Source organism: Aquarana catesbeiana, linkage group LG11 (genome assembly GCF_042186555.1).
Source record: "Aquarana catesbeiana isolate 2022-GZ linkage group LG11, ASM4218655v1, whole genome shotgun sequence".
Classification (NCBI taxonomy): domain Eukaryota; kingdom Metazoa; phylum Chordata; class Amphibia; order Anura; family Ranidae; genus Aquarana; species Aquarana catesbeiana.
Window position 1 is genome coordinate 52,530,440 of NC_133334.1, and position 25,202 is coordinate 52,555,641.

At 41.8% G+C, this 25,202-nt stretch overlaps 1 protein-coding gene across 7 annotated transcripts in view; it reads left to right on the forward strand.

Moving 5' to 3' along the window:
- Positions 1–24,992, forward strand: part of SPI1 (Spi-1 proto-oncogene) — a 103,203-nt gene extending 78,211 nt beyond the window's left edge. For 4 of the 7 annotated variants that reach the window (XM_073604363.1, XM_073604358.1, XM_073604357.1 and 1 more), the window contains 4 exons: positions 6,218–6,308; positions 12,057–12,265; positions 16,002–16,158; positions 20,531–24,992. In XM_073604363.1, coding sequence (XP_073460464.1) covers positions 6,218–6,308; positions 12,057–12,265; positions 16,002–16,158; positions 20,531–20,847 — 774 coding nt within the window. In that variant the 3' untranslated portion in view covers positions 20,848–24,992. The remainder of the gene's footprint in view (positions 1–6,217; positions 6,309–12,056; positions 12,266–16,001; positions 16,159–20,530) is intronic. The other 3 variants (XM_073604364.1, XM_073604359.1, XM_073604362.1) reach the window with 1 other exon arrangement.
- The last annotated feature ends 210 nt before the right edge of the window (positions 24,993–25,202 follow it).

Genomic DNA, 25,202 nt, shown 5'->3' on the forward strand with positions numbered 1-25,202 from the left:
AAAGCTGCAAAACAGCTAACATAACTGTTTTAGACACATTAGCATAGCAACATTTCATGGCCTACAGTAATAGTATGTTGCAATAGTTGGCCGCAGTTCTTTGTCAGTAATATAGCAGGAGAAATATGATATTAGTCACTTGATATTGTGTGAGATTTAAGCAATGCTCCAAGGAGGACTGATTCACATCTATGCAATGCTTTTTTTTGGTGCATTGCATTTTAGGTGTGCTATTATAGAACTCTATAGAACTTGCATTTTAATGAAAGAGCACCAAAGATGCAGCACGCAGGACATATTTTAACGCATTGCACACAGAATGCACATAAAATGCACAGGTTTAAACTGGGCCACCTAAACATCACAAATCTTTAAAGCCACATGCACACTGTTTTACAGGTATTTGATGTTTTTTCTGCCTCTAAATGCCCCTCTGTGTTAGCCTATGTGTCCATGCACACATAGGCATCAGGTGTTTAGAGGCAGGAGCATTTAGGGGCAGAAATCTAAATTCACCAAAATTGTATTCGGGTGAGGAGTGTTTGGGCAGAGAAACCACCCGATGCGCCTAAACGTCTGTAAAGCTGCCCAGAAGCTAGGCGTGTTTAGTGCTTGAGTGTTCATTTATTTCAATGCCCAGAATAAATTAAAGGAGAAGTACAGCCAAAGCTTGGTTGACTGTACTTCTTTGGATCACAGGAGTGCAGTTCGTTTTGCACCCTTGTGACATGTAGCTGATCCACCCACGTGCCTGGACCTGGCTGCTCCTGCCCCCTCCACAGCCTAGGGAGCGGGAGAGTGGCAGAGCAGAGAGCCGGTGTTTGATTGCTTGTCTCTCAGTCTAATGCCGCATACACACGGTCTGACTTTTCGGCTACAAAAGTCAGACAGCCTGTCCGACAAACTTTTGACGGACTTTTGTCAGACTTTTGGCGGACTTTTGGCGGACTTGCGGCAGACTTTCTTACGAACGGACTTGCCTACATACGATCACACAAAAGTCCGACGGATTCGTACATGATGACGTACACCGGACTAAAATAAGGAAGTTGATAGCCAGTAGCCAATAGCTGCCCTAGCGTGGGTTTTTGTCCGTCGACTAGCACACAGACGAGCGGATTTCTGGGTCCGGCGTAGTTACGACGTAAAGATTTGAAGCATGTTTCAAATCTAAAGTCCGTCAGATTTGCGGCTGGAAAAGTCCGCTGAAAGTCCGCTGAAAGTCCGGGGAAGCCCACACACGATCGGATTGTCAGCCAGCTTTAGTCCGTCGGCGTCCGTCGGACTTTTGTAGATCAAAAGTCCGACCATGTGTACGCGGCATTAGAGCCAGTGGGGGTTCGATGCTGTATCCACCTAGATAAGTATGATTCTGACAAAAAAAACAAAAACATTCCAATACTTCTCTTTTAATATTCTGACTAATTAAATGAATGAATGGCCAAAATGCTTGACACACCTGAATGAGTACAGCCTGAAGCAAAAAAAAAAAAATAAGTGTAGGGCTAGCATGACTGGGGACACGGTAAGCAGGGAGAGGCAGGGTTAATTGGTATGCAGTTTGGCCACTTACCTAATTGGTGTGTTTAGCAGGGAGGAGGGGCTGCCGGGGGGTCATCCTAGATGTGTGGGTCAGTTCCCGGCATGCGGTGAAGACACGTGGGGAGGGACGTTCCCGACCGCCTGCCCTGTATCGGATCAGTTCATCGTTATGTGTTCTTAATGATCTGGGGTCTTTGGAGGCATTTTTAAAACCTGCTGTGCTTACCATATTAGGGACCCATCTAAGGTAAGGAGTCCCCGGTGGAATGCCAGTTAACTGGTAAGTTAAAATTGTGAGGTATCTGCTGTATGTGGAGGTAGTCCCCGAGCCGGTGTGATGTGGCTGGGTCCATGTAAGTAAGTAGTTATGCAGATACAAAGTGGATTATTGATACTTGGTGCCTCCAAAGATTGGCAACCTTATCTTATTTTCTTGTTATTGTAGTATTATTTTGGTTTTCTGTTTTAAGGAATGTTTGTTATGTTTTGTTATTGGTTTAATAAATGGCCGCTACGGCCAATTTTACATTAATTGTGTCATGGTATTTCTTACAGTTTAATTTGGGTAAAGGGTGTTGGGGTTGATTAGCAGTTATTACAAGGGTGAGGATTACATCTGATGTGCCTTAGTCATGTCTAAATATACCTAAATGTGCCTAAATGCTTTTGAATAATGAAGCTTTAGGCATACTTTTAATGCTGCTTTTCTCCTGCAAGAAGAAAGGTGTTTAGAAGAGCTGGACAAACGCCCAGTGTGCATGGGGCCCTACTGAATGTGAGACACACAGAGATCTTCCCACTGTTTAGGAAGTGATCACCAAATAAAGGAAGTAAAACCGTTATCAGTTTACCAAGATAAAAAAAAAAAACAGATTCCTTCATTATTGCTACATAGTGCAGATGGATGGATCATCTGCTGTGGCTATTGTGTTCTGACAGCCAGCCTGCCCGCTGTCAAAATACACATACAGTGGCTGCATCTGATTGGATTCAGGCTCTGTTTGGCTGACAAGTTTCTGCCTTGCTCCTTTGACTTTTCAATCAATGGATGCTGGGCAGAAGGAGGCCTACGTTGCTACTCATGGAGTGAATGTCGGCCTGTTCATCATGAATCAGGGGTTACCAAATTCATAGAGAGTCCTCCAGGCACCATGTACTCCAGGTTAGGAGCTAAGCAGGCAATTTTAAGAAGTCGGTGAGCATGATCGTGGTATTCCTGTGATTTGTAGTGATAAATATGGAAGATCATTCAGCCTTTAGCCCCATTCGCACTTGTGAAAGTGTTAGTTGCTATAATAATTGCTATTTTCATCTTTGTGACCTTTATTTGTAGTTGATGTTGGCTTGTCATTGCCGATCGCAAATAATGCGGTTCGCATTGAATCGCTTATGTAGCGATTACCCGCAGATGATCAGCCCTGGACGCAGACCACATAAACAAGAAATGCCAAACTCATTGGATTTCTGGCAGGATCAACGGTTATTTATTTGCATTTATTGAACGGATATAACAAAATGCTTTCAAAAGTATATTTAACAGACACAAAAGGAGCAATTAAGAGATGCTCATTGTGAGGTTTACATATAATTTAATGGTAACTAAGAACATTTTGCATTGGAGTGATAAAGTGATAACTAATTCTTGTTAGTTCTTGAAGTGTTTGCGCCAAGCTACACCAACATCCGATGATTAGGTTACAGAGGTGTGGAGGCACTGCATAAATAGATCCTGTAGGTGTCTGTTATACTTCTGTCATGCAAGTGGCATAGAAATGACAGATTGTGTGAAAACAAAGCGTGAAGAAGTATGCGTGAAATGTTGGGCAAGCAAAGACTTCGACAGGCAACTGAATATTCTTCTGACCACAGGAAATGCCCTTCCTCATTGAGCATCATGCAGATATGAGGACTGAGCACATTGACACTAACAATGTCTCTTGCTGACATATTGCTTATTTAACAAGGTGTTGTGATTAGTCTGATTGAATTATAATGTAAACTTTAAAGCAGAACCCCAGGGAAACATAACAAGGCAAAAACTAATAGCCCCTTAAAAGCTAAAATCACAAAACCAGCTTTTGCTGTAATATTCACCTTCAATACAGAGATTTCCCCTACAGTAGTTTTTTCTGCTGCTAGATGTCCTTGGTCTGATGGCCTGCATGATTTAACTCACTTCCTCTGAGCCCAGGTCATCCTGGCCCCACACCCAGCTTATGACTAGGCAGTGAAAGGAGAAGCAGAACAAGGATGGGCTCGCTCATCCATCTCTCTCTCTCTCTCTCTCTCTCTCTCTCTCTCTCTCTCTCTCTCTCTCTCTCTCTCTCTCTCTCTCTCTCTCTCTCTCTCTCCTTTTTGTAAGCACATGAACAGACTGGCAACCATGACAGAGGTTCATACCTTAAAAAGAATAAAAGATTTTTGGTGCTGTGTCTATCCCCACTGGAGCTACTTCCATCACTTCATGTTCTAGTGATACCTTGTCAGAAGGACGGGAATTAAAAGGGACACGGACAGCGATGAAACCTTGCTATATGTCTAACCTTGTATACTCTGTCCAAAGCAAAAACACATCTTGCTTGTATTAAGCTTTAGCAAAGCCAAAAAAGGATTTCCCATCAATGTACATTATATTCCCAAAAGTATTGAGACGCCTGCCTTTACACGCACATGAACTTTAATGGCATCCCAGTCTTAGGGTTCAATATGGAGTTGGCCCACCCTTTGCAGCTATAACAGCTTCAACTCTTCTGGGATAGCTGTCCACAAGGTTTAGGAGTGTGTCTATCAAGCTGCAAAGCCACTTCATGGCACCCCGGTATTATCTGCAGTCCTAACTCTATACATTTTTGAGAGCCTTCATAGTAGAAGCACATGCATAATAATGGAAAGATAGAGGGCAGGTGAGCCTGGAAGGAGCCCATCCCTCCTTAAAGACACAGGGGCACACTGGACACCCAGCATATAGCATAATGGCAGCAAAGGTGTACAGTGCGTCCACATGAGAGGCCTACTCTGGGTGGATTCTTCTTGGCTACGCTAGGCACCTAACAGAATCACTTTACTACACATGGTGTACCTTTACCTATGTGTCATTTCCATCAATGCCCTGGGACAAGACTGAGGCTGCCGTGGGGGAATACTCAACCTCAAGAAAGACCTCTGTGTTTAGAGATGTACGTACACCGTGTACACTTGCACCATAACTGTTCTCCAGTAAAACCTTGGATCCCCAAGACAATGTACACCTCCACTTTAACTTGCATTTAGGAGGGACATGCTGAGCCTTGTATCACTGCTACCTCACTCCCAGTAACGTTATGGGGTCCCGCCATGCACATAGCGCGGGCTTCATGCGTGCACTTCACTTAACTCTTCCATACCTGGGCACAGGCTGGGGAGGTCTGTGGCACATGTCTGTTCCTGTTGCTATGGGAGATGGACCGCTCACAGAGAGAGTGCTGAAAACAACTTCCTCCTGCAAGAGGCTGTCCCACCTATCTCAGGCACATGCTTATCCACAGGCTGCTTGTAACTTCCGTTACCTTAGGTCAGTGTTTCTCAACTCCAATCCTCAAGGCGCCCCAACAGGTCATGTTTTCAGGATTTCCCTCAGGTGAAACGGATGTGGTAATTACTAAGCCAGTGAAACTGATCAAATCACCTGTGCAAACTAATGAAAAGCCTGAAAACATGAACTGTTGGGGTGCCTTGAGGACTGGAGTTGAGAAACACTGCCTTAGGTAACCCTTATGTCTTTACACTGTATTGCTCTTGTACTGATGTTTTCATACCCCAAAATACCTTAGTGACCTGAATTATGGAATGGTGCTGGTTACTTGCTTTACACCCCTTCCAGTAAGTTCAGACCAAGCGGGAGCAACGTTTCAAAACTTTACTTGAGAACGTGCCCAACATTACAACATGTCCAACATGCAGAACATTATTCCTTCCTACGTGTCTAACCCTTACCCTTACTCAGGCTATGTGCTGCCCTGGCATACGTGCAATGGTAGAGTCTATCAGAGGCATACTCCAGCAGCTGGTGTCTTCGGGGCGAACCCCAAGTTCTGATGACTTTTACACGTTGGCCATAGTAGGTGACATTCTCTCGCTCCTCCAGGGTGCTGTTCTTCATCTCTTTCCTTTATGCGCACTGATCTCTTCTCTCTCTTGGGCCTAGAGGGCCTCCCTTCTGGACCACTGTCCCTCTTTTTATAACACAGGATCCAGACCCAGAGAAAAACCTGTCAAAACCTAAGAAAGTATTAACTCTTACCCTCCTGTCCCGAGGCAGCATCTAACTTGCTTTTTCCAACCCACTTACATGTAAGTAGCAAGGGAACCCTAATCCTACCTTTGCTTATTTTGTTATTAGAGCACCCATGTATCTGAATGGTTCAGCTGCAGTGCCATATTTTACCAGAAGTTGGCACTGTGGGCAAACTCCAACATAGCATCTGTTACAACTGCACCTATATAATAGTGGCAGCAGTTTGTGCTCAGAACTTCTTTACTTCTTCACTCCAATTTACTGTGGATCACACTTGCATTGGATGACTTGATTGATTACATTCTTTTAAATGCAACCAATAAAAAAATAAAAATTACAATATAAGCAGATGCTTTTTTGTAATGAAAATCTGTATTCAGTTATGTGTGTTCTTTCTTGCAGGCTCACCCAGAAGAGCTGGTCACCTATGATCCAGAGAGTTTGCGTGCCCACCATGAATACTACCCCTATCTCAGTGACAATGAGAGCCACGGTAACTATTAGATACTTCCACACTTTATTGCTTAGATTAAATGGGACATGTGAACCCTCATATCATCCTATCATGCCTAATTTAATATGTGCTATATGCAGATTATTTTAATTCAGTTCAGGTGTTTTTGTGCTGATAATTTGGCACATTGTAAAGCGATGACAAAACTTTTTTTGTATGGATTTTCTCCAAGGTGGAATTTTTGCCACAAGTATATTTGTGATATTATTTATTGCTGTGAAAACACAGTATAACCTCCATAATACAGTAGCATACCTTTTGACTGAGGTTTTAGGTTAGGGCCAACAAATCTACTGAGGTTAAGGGTTAACAACAGGGAATTTAAGTTAAGGGTTAACTTTATGGGTTCAGTACCATAAGAAGAATAAGAGTAAGGTTTATTTTTTAAAGGGGAAATGTACTTTTAAACAAAATACACATATCCCTAGGCACACTGGCTGACTGAAGAATTCTAGCTCTGACTTAGCCAAAGGTGTTTCAGACCTCTGCAAAGAGACCTCTACTTCCACAGAGAGCAAGCATTCTTCACTGCAGCATGCTGGCAGTTAACAGATTTGCCTAGGCCACGGAAGCCTTTTTGTGGTCATGACCTGCTCTAAGAAGATTTTTGTTGCTGGGATTCCCAGAAAATTAAGAACTTGAGGAGGACCCAGCCGTGGAGTTAAACAAAATATGTATATGATAAAAGAGAAGTATGGGATTCTCTTTTTTTTTTTTGTTAATCATATTTGCCTAGCTGGATGCTGCATCTGTCCCCTGCCAGCTCTAACATTGAGAACTGACCGATCAAACACCACAGATCGCTCAGTTCTCAGAGCTCCATGAGCAGAGAGCTAGTGACTGTCAGTCACCGGCTTTCTGCTCTGCCCCACTCCCAGCCCCTCACTGGCTCAGGCTTTCAGTGGTTTGCTGAGAGGTTGAGCCGGGTGCCGGTACAGGCACATGGGTGGATCCCGACCATATGGTCACGATCGTACCCAGTCCTGGACCATCTCTGTGACGTTAGCTGGCAGCAGGCTTCAGTCCTCTGTCTGCTGAAAACAGGTCACAGGAGTGCAGAATGACAATTGCACGGTCATGCGACATTGTACCTAAATTAAATTAAATTAAATTTTGATATTTTTTTTCCCCACAAATAGAGCTTTCTTTTGGTGGTATTTGATCACTTCTGCGTTTTTTATTTCTTGCGCTATAAACAAAAAAAGACCGACAATTTTGAAAAAAACACAATATTTATTATTTTTTGCTATAATAAATATCCCATTTTTTTTTTTTTTTTTTAAACAATTTTTTTCCTCAGTTTAGGCCGATATGTATTCTTCTACATATTTTTGGTAAAAAAAAAAATCACATATTTATTGGTTTGCGCAAAAATTATAGCATCTACAAAATAGGGCATAGATTTATGTCATTTTTATTATTAACTTTTTTTTTACTACTAATGGCGGCGATCTGCAATTATTATCGTGACTGTGACATTGCGGCGGACAGATCGGACAATTTTAACACTATTTTGTGACCATTGACATTTATAAAGCGATCAGTGCTATAAAATGCATTGATTACTGTATAAATGTCACTGGCAGGGAAGGGGTTAACACTAGGGGGCGCTGAAGGGGTTAAATGTGTGTCCTAGGGAGTGATTCTAACTGTGAGGGGAGGAGACCGATCGGTGTTCCTATATACAAGGAACATACGATCAGTTTTCCTCTCCCCTGACAGGACGTGGATCTGTGTGTTTACACACACAGATCCACGTCCCTGCTCTGTGATGAGCAATTGCCCGGTGCCCAGCGGACATCGTGGTCGCTGAGCACACGCCCCGGGTCCCCAGTGGTGCGGCGAGCAAGCTCTCCACAATGCTGGAAAGACAAAGACGTCTGCCCGAAGGAAGGAAGGGTTCCTGCCACCGTCATTTTACAATACGGTGGTAGGCAAGTGGTTAAAGAACGATCTGAACTCTACTATTCTATAGAGAACATCTAGAAGTGATAACTATGCCCAAACAGTACACTGAAAAAGGTACCTTTGGCCTTGAATTCCTCCTGAAATACAGCAGGGTGCTTCCTGGTATGCGAGTGTGCCTACAGCCTCATAGCCTCATGTCTGCAGTGTGAAATCTACGTCACTGCTACCTCTGGTCTTAAGAAATTTGAAGTGAGATTTGGTAATGTCACTACTCTGCTGCTCACTGTTCTCCTTGCTGGAGGATCTAACACAAGGAAGCAAAGCCCTGCCCCTTCCAAGATGGCCACCTCCACACAGAGATACAGTGCAGAAAAAGTCAGTATTGGGAAAAGATCGGCTATAGGGAGACCAAAGGCAATACTGGTGACTAGTCCTTTGCCTGGCTTTTTTGGGGAACTGCTTCCAATGTTCAGTTCTTCTTTGAGACGAAATTAAGGGTAAAACTTAAGAGTTATGTTGAGGTTAAGGATTAGCTTCTATTGTAAAAAATTGATTATTTTATTTACTAGAAAAAAATTCAATGTACAAAGGAGTTTAAAATATGATCTCTGGTTAATACATATACAGCGGGGTAACCAAAATTGATGGTGACACTATACATCATAGGGACAATGTGTTACAGATTACGTTACACCATAGGATGCATGAGAAACCTCGATGCATTTTGACCCCTACATTCGTGCCTCCTAAGTGTCCCTCCAGGTGAGTCCCCAATCTGCAGGGCTTGCAAGGATTCACGTGTTATAACCCCAGGGGGGAGGGAGTAAGAGTGGGGGCACCTGCAATTTGTAATTAAGGCAATCATAGTAGGCTAGGCAGAGATCAATTTCATAAGGGTGCTTGTAATGGTCCTGGCTGTAAGTCCCGCTGAGTGTAATAAATCAACTACTTAGAGTGACTCTCTATTATGGTGTGTTTGATGTTTTAATTGAGTGTTCCAAATAATAAACCTCTGAAGTCAGATGTTATATTATACTGGCATAATTAAAGTGATAGTATGTGAGAGTTAAGTGTATAAACTAAAGTGAGGAGGATGAGTGGATTATGGGAGTGGCAAAAGAAAAAAGGGGGATGTGTGCATTGGCTGGAATGCTTAAAGTGGAGTCCAGTTATGTGCAGAAAATGATATGACATAAACAAGGAAAAAAGTGAAACCAAATGTGAATGATGTGAGAAAAAGGATATGTGCCAATGATGGTGCTGCAGTGAGTGAGCAAAAACTGTGCAAGAGTAATAATTATAATTTTACCTTTGGTCTAAAGGGTGTAGTGCAAGATGCCAAACCCGGCACGGGTATAGGCGCTCAAATACAAGGTTCAAGGTGAAATATTGGGAAGCCAATCTATATGAAAAGATTAGTGTGAGGTATGAGTAATAATTAGTATGATGTCCATTCAGCCAGTGCATCAAAAGTAGTACTTACCAATGTGCCTTCCTCTTGTGGTGTGAGTGCTGTTAATCCTCCAGGGATCACCTGAAGATCCACTGGGAAGAAATGGCTATTAAATACCCTACCAATCAGTATTGATTGGATAGTAGCAGGTGTAGGTCCCCTCTCCTCCCAACCCTCCCCCCCCCCATTGTGGTCCCTGCCGCCTAATGGCGGCATTGACATAGCCCCCGGAAGGCCGAAAGGCCCCGACGTCTGCCGTCGCCTTTGCCACAAGGTGCGTGACTTCAGTGCATCACGTGCATGCGTGGCAGAGAGCCGTGCACGCGTGTGACATCATGAACACGTCCAATAGCGATCATGGGACGCCGCCAGCACAGTGTGGGCTCCCCCCAGTGGCCAAAGGAGGGGGGAAAAAAAAAGGAGAAAGGGTTTTTTAGGGGAAGTGTATTTTGTATAAGTGTCTGTGCAGTCCAAGGACAAATTTTCCTGGGCTGAATTTATTTTTAATTCTACATTTATCTTGCCCAAAAACCTAGCTAGTTTTTCCTGATGCAAAACCTTTAAGGAAAGGTGCATAGGAGATGGACTAATTTAGACCCAGAAAAATGGTAGCCTGGAGTCCAAATATCCATCTTTGTTCGCACTGAAGTAATGTTTTGTTCCAATCACTGCCTCGATCTGGAATATGGATCCGATTGAGAACGGTGAAGGAAACTTTGGGCATCCTATAGTTGTGCTGTAGGACTACATGTCTGCCTAGCGGGAGATGCCTAGTTCCAATTTCCATACAGTAGACATGTTTCGAGGTTCTACATTAAAATTTCTGCTTGGTTTTGCCTATATAGAAGGCCCCACATTCGCATACCATCATGTAGACAACTCCACGCATTTGACAGTTGGCAAAGCTAATCCTAACACACTTCTTGTTCTACAGTGGGGGGTCTCCAAACTTTCTAAACAAAGGGCCAGTTTATTGTCCTTCAGACTTTAGGGGGCTGGACTGTCATCAGTGGGAGGAGAAAATGCCTCAGCGTCAGTGGGAGGAAAACAATTACATAGTGTCTATGGTCATTAGGAAGAGGAATTTGTGGCGTATCATTGGTATTAGTGCAAGGAATATTATCCCATTGTTGATTACAGTGGAAGGAATCGTACCCAATAGTTTATCTTGGTGGGAGGAAAAGTGCTCCATTGATGATGTCAGTGGAAGATGCCCCATTGTTGGTGTCAGTGGGAGGAATAATGCTCCATCATTGATGTCAGTGGAAGGAATAATTCTCCATTGCTGGTATCAGTGAAGGTAATACTGCCTCACTTTTGGTGTCAGTGAAGGGAATAGTGCCTCATCGTTAGTGTCAGTAATGCCGCGTACACACAAGCGGATTTTCCGTCAGAATAGACTCTGACAGTCTTTCCGACGGAATTCTGCTGAAACAGACTTGCCTACACACGATCTAACCAAAGTCTAATCGTTTAGAACGTGATGACGTACGACGGGACTAGAAAATGGAAGTTCAATAGCCAGTAGCCAATAGCTGCCCTTGCGTCGTTTTTGGTCCTTCGGACTAGCATACAGATGAACGTTTTTCTCGATATGAATTGAGTCCGTCGGAAAGATTTGAAACGTGTTCTATTTCTAGGTCCATCAGAATTTTCGAAAGAAAAGGTCCGATGAAGCCCACACACGAGCGGAATGTCCGACGGAATGATTCCGTCTGACCTTTTCTGACGGAAAGTCCGGTCGTGTGTACGCGGCATTAGAGTAATAGTGCCTCATATCAGTGGGAAGAACAGTGTCCCAAGGGCCAGATAAAGGCAAGTAAAGCGCTGCATCCAGCCCATGGGCTGCAGTTTGGAGACCCCTGTTCTACAGTGATAACACTGTTTCTCCATATACAACAGTGAGTAAATGTTGTCACCTTAGGACATGACGTGTGTTACAAGTAGAATCGGCAGGTGAAAATAAAGGACAAAAACTGAGAAAAGAAAACCATTGCAACCATCAATTCTTAGAACCCGTAAAGCTACAGTCTATTACATTTTTGTTCTTGGGTTTAGATCCACCTTAAAATTGAAATATCAATAGGCACGATGGAGCTCTTTTTTAATTTAAGACAGCTTAGTTGATAAAGGGCAGAGTAGCACAAGTGGGGTTTCTGAATTTCTCACAGAAATGTCATGCCTCTATCTCAGATGATAAAATCTTTTTTTCAAATCTGTGGCAAAAGATAATCAGCTTGGCTTGAAGGTGATAATAAAATTAAGCAATCTATGGTGATACTATTCATTATGTCACATCTCTTGATGTTTAACCCTTTTCTAGAGGACATTATTTAGTTACTGAACAAGTACTAACCCTTCATTAGTTTCCTTTTTAGAGCATTATTGGGAATACCCAATATCTTCTCACCTGCATGGCGATCTCGATGGATTCCCCGACTCACAGCTCACAGAGCTACAGAGCGTACAACAACCACAACTGCAGCAATTGTACAGACACATGGAAATGGAACAAATGCACGTCTTGGAGCCTGGACTGGCTGCACAACATCCACATCTCCAACTGACACACCAGGTAACTGCTTCATAGGGCTCATTAAGCAGAGCAATCTGCAATCATGGCGTGCAAAAGACAGTCACATTTTAAAGCCCAACACAGATAGCAAGCAATTGAGCTGCAAGTTTGAAAATGACTTGCTAAGCTATTACTAGACTTGCCAGGCTTCACAAGTTTGTTGCACAATTGCAGCAAGTCCACATTGCATGACTCCAGATTAACTTTCTTTGCAAACATTCTGCAAGTCTGCTGCAAGTTCTTGTTCAGCTATGCTGTGCAATAGTCATCCCACCAAAGGGGTCACTGTGACTAGCAGAGCTCTTGCTGTAGACTCACCGCTGCAACTTTGCTCTTGCTAGAGAATTGCCATGCAAATTTGCTACAAATTGGAAAAGTGTCAACTAGAGCTTGTGCTTCAAGTGCTCTGCAAGTGTACAACTTGCCAGTGAAATTGTGCAGCAAGTTAACAGACTTATACAATTGAACACTGCCACAAATTTGTGATTGGACACAGCGGGAGCCAATCAGTCCGGCAGATAGTTCCCGAGGCAGACAGAACGGTGGTTTGCCTGTGTAAACAAGGCAGATCGCTGTTCTGTGACAGGAGAAGACAGAGATCTTGTGTTTCTGTTAAGCAGGCCCCTCACCTCAGATACTCGACCTGAAACAGGTCACACAGCATATATAGCATATCCTGGATGGATCAATCCTTATAGATGGTGGTATCTCCTTCACTTCCCAGCACTCAGCATAATGACAGATGATGTATATGTAATGAGAAGGCAAACAACATAGTGCTCTCCGTAGCTAATTTATTAAATAATTAAAAGATGAATAAAACACTCACAAATACCGGCACTCAGATCCGAGTGCCAGCTAGAAGGCTTGTGATCGTCTCTGCCTATGGCCGCGGGTGACGTCATGCGCTCCTGACCCCCATACGCGTTACGTCCTATGGGCGGGACTTCATCGGCGTGGGGCGGGATGCGCAATGACGGCCCGCATTGTTTATGTATTGTGCCATGGTAACGGCGGCGCCAATCAGAGGCGCGGACGTACTGATCAGGGAATCTAGCGCCTCCCGACCGCTGCATCTGAACTCATAATTAACATTACACTCACCCTATGTACGGGTAACGAAAAATAGACGCTACTGACCATTAGGCAACCAGATAATAATAGTAAACAGCTTATTTGCAACCCCAGGATATAAAATCTCATTGTACAGAGTTGATTAGCTTAATCTTAATTCCAAATATGGAAATATGACAGTATTATTCTTTAAAACGCATAGGTTCATGCTACAAAGTCGCATATAAAAAATAAAATATATGAAACATATAAAAAGAGGACGTCAGACCACGGGCATAGGCTAAAAGCGATCACATGTACAAAATAAAATTTAAAAAATTTTTTAAAAAAATTAAAAGAGGTAAAAAAAGGCATCCCGCCCCAGTGCCGGTATTTGTGAGTGTTTTATTCATCTTTTAATTATTTAATAAATTAGTTACGGAGAGCACTATGTTGTTTGCCTTCTCATTACATATACATCATCTGTCATTATGCTGAGTGCTGGGAAGTGAAGGAGATACCACCATCTATAAGGATTGATCCATCCAGGATATGCTATATATATGCTGTGTGACCTGTTTCAGGTCGAGTATCTGAGGTGAGGGGCCATCCATGTCCGGTGGAGGGATATTAGTCACCATTCAGATATCGGTTCCAGCCTGTATTGTTTCACTGGTGGTTCCTGTCTTCCAATCCTGTCACCACACTTATATATGTTGATTTAAGGACTTTTATTTGCGCAGCACTGTTTTTATTATTTATGTCTTTGAGGTATTATTTGAATTAGCCTTAGTGCCTGCTTGCATTTATTCTTTTGTGTCCGCCTATCAGTCAGCGCTGAATTTGTATATACCAATTTTATTTCTGTTAAGCAGGAACATGGATCCCTGTCTTCAAACAGTACAAGCACCCCCCCCTTTCACAGTTAAAACCCTTTGATTGCCCCTGATGTTAACCCCTTCCCTGCCAGTGTCATTAGTACAGTTACAGTGCGTATTATTTAGCACTGATCACTGTATTAGTGTCACTGGTTCCCAAAAGTGTCACTTAGTGTCCGATTTGTCCGCTGCAATGTCACAATCCCGCTATAAGTCACTGATCGCCGCCATTACTAGTAAAAAAAATAAATAAATAAAAATTCCATACATTTATCCCATAGTTTGTAGACGGTATAACTTATGCGCAAACCAATCAATATACGCTTATTGGATTTTTTTTTTCAAAAAAGGTAGCAGAATACATATTGGCCTAAATTGATGAAGACATGTGATTTTTAAAAAAAATTTATTGGATGTGTTTTATAGCAGAAAGTAAAAAATATAGTTTTTTTTTTCAAAATTGTCGGTCTATTTTTTTTGTTCATAGCGCAAATAATAAAAAAATCGCAGAGGTGATCAAATACCATCAAAAGAAAGCGCTATTTGTGGGAAAAGGGGACATCAATTCTATTTGGGTACAGCGTCGCAATTATCAGTTAAAGTAACGCAGTGTTGTATCACAAAAAATGGCCTGGTCACGAAGGGGGGTAAATCTTCTGGGGCTGAAGTGATTAAAAAAAACGAATTGGAATAATTTACTACATCAAAGGAGTTAAAGCCCTACTGAACTTTTAGTTAAAATCATCTACATTCGATACAAAAGGTGTGTAAGGCTCCATTCACATTAGCACATCTCCAAAGTCACACAATTTCCAGTGCAACTTTGAAGCGCAACTTTAACGTGAATTTTGATGCAACTTTAATCCGACTTTACATTCTCTGGACCAAAGTCGCATCACACCAAAGTAGTGCAGGCAGGGCCAGGACAAGGGGTGGGCAGGAGGGATGGCTACCTTGGGCGCAACGGTTTATTGCAGGGATGAAGGCGCCTTGACCCTAACCCTAAGAGAAAGGGGGGGCACAGTTTGGCATCTTTGCCCTAGGTGCTGGATGTCCTTGTCCCAGCACTGAGTGCAGGCACCTTTTTAAAGTTGTTGCGACTTTAAGTCACACCGATTTTAATGGGTGCCATTGAAAAGAATGGGCTGTGACTTGTCTTGCGACTTTGATGTCCAAAGTCGCATGACAAGTCGCACGGGTGTAAGTGGAGCCTCAAGTCTAAAGCTGGCCATGCACTGATCAAAATTTGGCTGGCCCAGAGGGACTCCATCCACACAGTCAAGGTGGATGGAGCCCATGGACTGCTCAAAAAAAAATAAAAATACTGTGTTCTAATTTTCTTTGGAAAACTGCCATAGCCTGAGCAGAAGAGCCTGCCACCAGCATGCTGTAGAGAAGGACCCTTGCTCTCTGTGTGGAAGCTGCGGTCACTCTGCAGAGGTGTGACACACCTCCTACTTAGTACTAGAGCCCTCCAATCAGTAGGTAGCATGAGATTTGCTAGTTGTAAAGCTATAGGTCTGAATCATTCAAAAGTCATACTTTTTTTTTCCTTGCACATTATTGAGTAGTCTTTCCATTGTGAACGTTAACCTTTTTCACCTCATTTATTAGGAAATGTGCTCACTTTAAGTGAAAATTCATTTTGAAAGTGAACACTTTTTACTCCTTTAGTAAATCAGGGTCATTGTTTGCTGTCAGTTCATGGAGGCACTTCTGACCAATATCTAGAGACCTGGTCTTTATTATACCGATGGCCATAAACAAACTTTTTCTAAATATGCCTTGATTATGGTCTTTTGCAGGTGTCCTATGTACCTCGTGTATGTCTGCAGTTCCAATCGCCAGCAGCACCCAGTTCAGAGGATGATGACCATGAAAGACGAAGCCCCCCTCTGGAAGTGTCAGATGGAGAGCTAGATCCGCGAGACTCAGGTTATGGGACACTTCTAGGAGAGCCAGGTATGCCCTGTAATAATTAAATATCAGTAATTGTTGCTAATGGAAATGAATAAAGTGTTTTATTTCAGATAAAGAAAAAATGTATAAGATTTTAATATGTGATGTCTAAACATACCCTAGATTTTACATAATTTTTGTGGGCAATTAGGATGTTGGTATAAGGGTTTATTGTTGGTATAAAAATTTATTTAGTGTATGTAAAGTCAAAATCTTTATTTTTTATTTTTTTATACATCTTTTGGGGTAGAACCTTAATAAATTTAATAATTTAAATAATGTTAATAATTTTCTAGGCTAAAAAAAAAATAGATTTTTTGCCATCTGTGTGTAGCACCCTCCTAGACAGGTGCTGCTAGGATTAGATAGATAGATTTAGTGTTGGCTCACTGTGTTTTGTGGAGCTGTGTTTTTGATAGGTACATTTATTTAGCCTGCCGCACTGTATTGCTGTGCTAAATTTAGTTGCTCACTATACTGCAGCTGCCATTGACTAGTTAGGTCTGCTCAGTGTTTTCAGCTGTGGCTAGTCTGTTTACTCCCTCTGCTGTCCAGAAAAGCTGTTAGAACTTTCTGGATCATAGGTGTGGAGTTAAAGTGGGGTTCCAAAAAAACGAAAATACCTGAAAAATTCTAAAAAAAAAACAAAAAAAATTTGGATTTTTTTTTTTTTACTTACCTCTAAATGCCTGTTGCTAGGGGGTCCCTCGTAGTCTGCCTCTTCCAGTACCTGGGCTGGTGACATCACTTCCCCCTCGGCACAGGAAGGGCTCGGCTCTGCTCCCTCCCTCCTGTCAATCATCTGGGACCCATTACAGGTCCCAGGTGATTGAGCGGCCAATCACGGCGCGCGGCGCCGCTCACGCATGCGCAGTGGGTGCCAGGCTGTGAAGCCACAGCCCAGCGCCCACAGTTGAAATGCCGGCGCCGACGAGCGGAGGGGGGGGGGACGAGCGGGGCTTCGATCCCCCGCATCGCTGGACCCAGGGACAGGTAAGTGTCCAATTAAAAATCAGCAGCTGCAGTATTTGTAGCTGCTGACTTTTAATTTTTTTTTTTTAATGGACCCCCTGGGTGGAACTCCTCTTTAAGCAGATTGCAGTATGAATTTATACAGCCCTGGCCAATCTCAGTGAGCTGGGTCCTGATGGCATGCTGGGTAACTGTATATATTCTCTGAGCGCATTTCCTGGAGAGGATCAGTCCAGCCTGGAGGGCTTGGATTTTCCCTGGATCAACTTTACCCATAAATGTTAGTACCCAGTAATATTTTGCCCCTTTAAGAAAGAATCCAAGCCTTTCTTAAAGCAATCTACTGAGTTGGCCAGAACCACCTCTGGAGGGAGTGTATTCCACATTTTCAGCTCTTACTTTGAAGAAACCTCTCTGTATTTGGAGCCAAAATCTCTTTTCCTATAGGCGTAAAGAGCGCCCCCTTGTCCTCTGTGTTGACCATAAAGTGAATAACTCAACACCAAGTTCACTATATGGATCCCTTATATACTTGTACATGTTGATTATATTCCCCTTAATCTCCTCTTCTCAACACAGTTGATTGATAATAAATGGCTTCAGCCAAACACTAACCATGAGTGAAAGAAATGTTTTGGTATTATCATTTATATCATGAAGCCACCATATCTGAAGGCTGGTATGCTGCAATATATTAAAATATTGGTCTTGGGTTTAGATATCCTTTAGTTTAGAGTCATTAAAATGACCAAGATGGTTCCATAGTGCTATGACAGGATACCTCCCTAAGCCTGGCTTGTTGTTCTCTTCACACAACAGCATTCACTCTTCTGGGAAAGCTTTCCACCAGATTGTGAAGTGCATCTGTTAGAACTTGTGCCAATTCAGCCAAATGACCTTTTGTAAGGCTAGGTACTGATGTTGGATATGTTGGTCTGGATCACAATCGCCATTATAATTTATCCCTAAGGTGTTCAATAGGGGTGAGGTCAGGGCTTTGTGCAGGACACTTCTAGACTCATCAAACCAGGTCTTTATGGAGCTAAAACTAGTCAGGCATTTCCTATTTTGCCCTGCCTCCTCTCTGAAAGTCATTACTATGGACTGGGATTGTTAAGCATGTATGTTTTCTATCACACCGCTCTACTACTATTCAGATGATATATACAGACACAGCCTGATTATGGGTCTTTGTGTGGCGAGTATATTTTTGAATGCCTGGTTGGATTCAAGTATTAGTGCGCAAAAGTTGTTTCCTGTATGAAGGGCTCTTTTCATCATTTGTCTACAGCGCTCTGAGTGGACTCTATTACACTGGTAGGGGTGAGGTTTGAATGAAACAGCTGCATAATACACTGGAGCTTAAAGTATTGACAAATCCTGGTCCCCTTAAGCGATATACAGATTTATCCACCTCTGAACCCTTACACCTCATATGATTGCGTTACTATGCCAGGTGTTACCAGTAATATGTTGATATGGGAGTCAAGATGGGAGATGCAAAATATGATTTATAAATGGATATATAGTTCCAAATATTGAGCCATCTGTTATTTCCAAGCATTATTCACTCATCATTACCAAGGTCTACTTGAAGATTCTCACCCACCCCATGACTACAGGTGCTATAAAGAATATTAAACTTAGTGTGTGGACCACAATTGTCCCAGGTCTAGGATTAAAGCCTCGCTCTTATGATTTACAAACGTCAATTATTGGGACTGTTAAATTTTATACATTTATGAATCAGCCTCTATTCTAAGAGGAACTGGGAGAGGAGGACAATTTGCTAGTCATTTTATGTTTGTTTTATGTGTGACTATGTGTTTGGCCAAAGATTTTAAATGTTAATTTTTAATACATTTTCAATAAAATATTTGTGGTTTGTATCGCTCAGCTGAAGGCATTGGATGACATATGTGATAAAAAAATGTTTTCATAATACTTTTTTTTCATTAATTTTTTTATGGTTTGAGTTTGAATGAGGATGTTTATGGTAATTTTGTGTCTTGATTGTGACCGGTGAATTCCTTTGGTTATCACATATGGGGGAGATTTACTAAAACTAGAGCACTCAGAATCTGGTGCAGCTGTGCATGGTGGCCAATCAACTTCTAACTTCAGCTTGTTCAATTATACTTTTTTTATTTTTTTTTATTATTTCTCTTTGTTTAGTTTCACGTAAATAAGTACAAAACATAGCCATTGGGGCATTCCCTGGCTCTTAAAACAGCAAACACCTTAGTGAGATACTTCTAACAAGTTAAACTGCAATTACCTGCTATCAACCTGATAGCTTGTTATCTATCTATTGCTCAGGTCTACACCAGTAGTATAGGAAATAACAGGATAAGTAAGTCTAAAACATTCATCCCCATCAGGTAAACGTGTCAACAAACCATAGATCTTATTTAGTCCCCAACATTGTAAAATGATGCATGCATATTAAAAAAAGGAAGGGAACCCTCACTGGGGAGGGGCCAGGCCCAACAGTATGAATTAGTTAGTTACTGTTTTTTTTTAGATTGTAAGCTCTAACGAGCAGGGCCCTCTGATTCCTCTTGTACCAAATTGTAATGTAACTGTAATGTCTGCCCTTGTAAAGCGCTGTGCAAACTATTGGCGCTATGTAAAACTTGTATAATAATAAAAAAAATAATATTGTTACTAGGAAGTGGGGGGTCTCCCATTAATTTGCGTGTCAGTAGTAGACTCAGATTCCACCCTGATATTCCACACTTTCTCAAATTTTTTTGGATAGCCTCGGGACAAGTATCTTGCATTATTGAGAGGGGCTACTGAGTTTACAAGATGTTTTCAAAAAGATAGAGTAGGGGTCCTATCCAATTTCCTCTTAAGCACTATTGCTTTTCCTGCGTAAAAAGGTAATATGCCCAAAAGGGTCCACATAGCCCTGGCAAAGGCCAGAGAGTCCACCAACCCCAATAAGCATTTGTTCAATTATACTTTGACAAAAAAACCTGGAAGTAAGTGGTTTGTATGCAGAACTGCACCAGATCCTGCACGCTTCAATTTTAGTAAATCTCCCACGAGTCTGCAGGATGGGACTTTGAGGAATTTCATTTGGTTTTTGCTTTGTACACAGAGGTACATTTATGCTGAAACAAAAAAAGTCCTTCACCAAACTAATGCCACAAGTTTAGAAGTGCACAGTTGTCTGAAATGTCTTCGTATGCTGTAGTATTAAGGACAAACTCCAAACCTGAATTCAGTCATTTGGAGGGCTGTCCATGTTTGGCCATATAGTGTATATTTTTACAAAATTATATATATTTTAACAGTGATTCCAAGCATATTGCCCGAAAAAGTGAAATACATTTTATAGCTTACAGTTGATTTAAGAAATGCAAAAATCTCTAATCCTTTGCTTGTTTGATTGCAGGCAGTAAGAAAAAGATCAGATTATACCAGTTCCTTTTAGAGCTACTTCAGAGCGGAGACATGAAAGACAGCATCTGGTGGGTAGATAAAGACAAAGGGACATTCCAGTTCTCCTCCAAGCACAAAGAGGCCCTAGCCCACCGCTGGGGTATTCAGAAAGGCAACCGTAAAAAGATGACCTATCAGAAAATGGCTAGAGCCCTGCGTAACTACGGCAAGACTGGAGAAGTACGAAAAGTCAAGAAGAAGCTGACCTATCAGTTCAGTGGAGAGGTTCTGCATAAAATGTACAATTCAAGAAAGCACTTTCATCACTGAGCCAGTCCATACATTTTACTTGTACATCACAGGAGTGCCTTTTATTACAATTTTGGTACAAAAGACTCCAAAGCATTCATAGAGGAAGATAAATACTCTGTAAATAATATTAATATTATAGTAATTATTCTATATTTTTGGAAGACCTGTGGTTTAGTGGCATACAAACACAGTACCACTAGCTGAAATGAAGTATGGACAAGGGATCCAGTAGTGTTATACAAAAGTTCAGCATTAATATGGAAATAGACTGTGTTTAACATTGACCTGAGAAAACCAGAGACTTTGCTAATAACCAGCCTGACTAAGCATTTCCACATAAGTGAAAATGTAAAATTATTTAGCGAACTGTTAAAGCCCCATGGAACTTTGAGTTTGAATAAGCTAAACATAGTCCAGGTGTTCAAAGTGATGCAGTAGTTCATTTTCTATAGAAAGAAGCCACATCCTAAGTAGAAAATCCTGTGTCTTGCCAGCATGCTGCAAAGAAGGATCCTTAGTCTTTGTGTGGAAGCAGTTGTCTCTCTCCAGAGGCCCAACACACCCCTGCTGAGTCAGACCTATGGTTCTACAATCAACATGACCTTTGCAGAGAGACTACTGCTTTCACACAGAGAGCAAGGGTCCTTCAGCAGAATTCTGGCAGAGCACAGGCTTTCTATTCACGCTGTAGCTGTTTTTAAAAAAGCAACAAAAAAAACTAACTGTTATGCCGTATACACACGAGCGGACTTTCGACGGAGTGAACTCTGAAGGACTTTCAACGGAGTTCCGACGGAGTTTCGACGGAGTTCCAACGCAACGGGCTTGCCTACACACAATCACACCAAAGTCCAACTGATTCGAATGTGATGACATACGGCCGGACTAGAATACCTAAGTTCATAGCCAGTAGCCAATGGCTGCCCTTGCGTCGTTGTTCGTTCGTCGGACTAGCATACAGACTAACTGATTTTTCGACCAGACTCGAGTCCGTCGGAAAGATTTGAAACATGTTCTATTTCTAAAGTCCATCTGATTTTTTGACAGCAAAGGTTCGATGAAGCCCACACGCGATCGAATTGTCCGGTGAATTCGTTCCGTCGGACCTTTACTTTCGAAAAGTCCGGTCGTGTGTACACGGCATAAGACTTGCACACCTTTGGTTTGATGCACCAGAAGTGTATTTAGCTAATTTATGCCTACAGATCAGTTGGGCTTTAATTCCATCCAGGAAATCTTTTTTACTATGCTGAAGGCAAGAGGTCCTCCACAATCCAGGTTTTATGAGATGACTTTCTGCCAGCTCAAGTTGCCCACAAGGCATAGGTGTGTGCAACCTATTGCATTCGATTGTGCACCCCAAAAGCTCAAATGAGCGTGTGTGTGTGTGTGTGTATATATATATATATATATATATATATATATATATATATATATATACACACACACACACACACACACACACATATATATATATATATATATATATATATATACTATATATCATTTTAGCACACACTCCCTCTGACTTCTGCTCAGGGCACATGTGACACACCACAAGGAGAAGGCGGGCCGAGTGCGATCTCCAAGCCCAGGGCATCCCCATCCCGCTCACTCAAGCTTAATTACAGGACTAGAAGAAAGCAAGGAGGATGCAGGGTCCATCTTGGGGATGTTCCTGCAGTCCTCCTGAGAGCCAGGAGCGCCTGAAACTGCTCAGGGAGGAAATTTGTCCTGATAATGTACATGTCATTAAAGACAGTTGGCAACTATGTGTGATTAGGGTGTGCCTAGGCACACCTTGCACACCCTGTGTGCACATCTATGCCACAAGGGTTCTGAGTGAAACTTTCGCCTTGATCTATTTTGATCTTATACTTTTCAAAGGTGCCAAAACTACCAGTTTCTAATGTATATATTTATAACAAACATTCTAGACAAAGTGTCAAAGGGATGTTGTCGGGTTCTTATTGCTGTTTGGGTCCCCTATAGACAGAACTACCCTCACTTCCTATTAGTGGTGTCATTATGCCTCGACACCAGAGGTATGTTCTCCACATCTCTTGTTGAGTGCCCCAGGTCTTTGGACCTGCAACTGCTGCTCCTGTAATGCCTTTGTTGTACGGCCTCTCCTCCGAAACACCTACTTTTGTTGCTGATTAGTTACCACCTTCTAAGCTAGGTCTACTGTCTACCAGTCTTTCGATTGGCCACAAATTGCTGTCAATCAGACATTAGGACATGGGCAGGCTGACAGTTTATATCTGAATTCAATCATGCAAAGAAGAGGTAGGAGGTTGTAAAGGTAAAGGTGTGTATTGGGGGGGTGCAGGGGGTAGCATTTGTGTGCATGTATAGTCTGATTTGTACTCCATATTAGAAAGTGTTTAGCTGTGCTTACCTTTAATCTTTATTGTATATTACAAATTAATTTGAACTGGTTTTACTGATCTCTGTTCATTATTATCCATCGTAAAACATAAAAACGTTTCCCAATTAGTTCTACAATAGTATTCCCACTGTCTATATATATTTGAATAGAATTCTTCTTAAAGCTAAAGACCCGAGGCAAGCAGCTAGGTACACCAATGAAATATATATATATATATATATATATATATATATATATATATATATATATATATATATATATATTGTATATGCTCTTTTTGCTTGCTAAACAATTTGTGTTTTTGACCATTTAGTCCTGAGATTTTTTCAGTTCTGCCACACATCACAATCCCATTGGGTAGGGCAGTAAACTTAATTTTTCTCTGCTGCAGTTAAATAACACTTTCAGATCTTGTCCCACCCCCAGCCTGTAACTGGACAGTGAAAGAAGAAGCATCGGACTGATGAGCTCATCTCTTTGTCACTTTGCTCTCTCCTCCTATCAGCATGTTGCTTGTTAGCACCTAAGCAATCCAGCACAACTTTGTATTCTATCCCTTCCCCTCCTAATCTGAGCTCTGCTGTACAGGGACTGCAAGAGGATGATACCAGGTCAAATTCAGGTACTGTACTTATATTGCATACATTAAAAATACATTTAATAATATATTAATGAATGAAGAGCTGCATTTATTTGTGCCTTAATATCTCCCTGGAGTTCAGTTTTAAAGAAGACCATACAGCCTTTTATTCAATCCAGAAAACATATATTATGATGAAAAAAGGTTCAGTAATACAAGTAGAACATGAGATTATGTGACTCAGCAGTGTCCCAGGAAATTACCTTGGTTACTGTGGTGTGATGTGCCAAAATATGTACTATAACTGTAACCGTTAATACCAACCTCTTTTTGAAAACTTCAAGTTGTCTGGTTTCATTACCTTTGGAGTCAGTAACCCCAAAAAAGCATGTGGGAATTTAATTCAGGTCTATTGATTTTCTTAACACTTCCAGAAAAGCAAGCCAAAAAAGTTACTGTATCAGCATGACACCCAGGCAATTAGCATTAACAATGTAAAAAGAGCTCATCATTGGCAGCCCATATATTTCTCTTACTGTAAAGTAGGTTTCCTTTAAGGCTGGGTTCACACTATTGTGAATTGGATGCGGGTTTCGCTGCATCCAATTCGCATGTCATTGTGACCAGCCCTCTATGGAGCTGGTTCACACATCTCAGGAGCAGCTCCGGTGCGAATTGCACAGGAGTCCTGTACATCTTCTGTTCCATTTCAGGTCCGAATTCAGCCAAAAATTCAGACCGAAATCAGACCTGAAACAGTGAACAGGGACACACCGGACCCTTGCTGTGAGCCACCCCATACAGCAGTGTCAACCCAGCCTATCGCAACTCTTTAGATTATACAAAAAAAAAAGCTAGCAATATAGCTCTTCTCTGTAATACTGGCCATCTGTGTAATATGGCAGCTCTTCCTTGCTATATTACACCTTTGATGCTACCATCTTACAGGACTGGGCTACAATTTCCATAGGCATCGCATGCCAAAGTATAATTTTTTTGTTTTTTAGTTCTTCTGTTGCATGAATGACAGCCTCTTCTAGAGGTTTGGTCAGAGTCTGGTACTGTACTAATCTTCGGATCTTTTTAAAGTCTGCATATTATTTAAAGCACTGATCAAGAAGATTTAACTGCCCCGAAGCGGGTTGAACTTTTAGTAAACATGACTTAATAAAGCATCTACCAACAAGAAAATCCTTGTTTTGCGTCTAATTTAAGATAGGTGTTGCCCCTGTAGACCGCAGTAGTGCTTTACATCTCTTCTCTTCCAATCTTCAATCAATGTACTATGACAGGTCATCCTTGCAATGTGATCTATCTTGACAATATTACACATTTCTTGGTGCCATCTTCCAAAACTATGCTAAATGTATCCTAAGCATGTCTGCCATAATGTCATTTGAT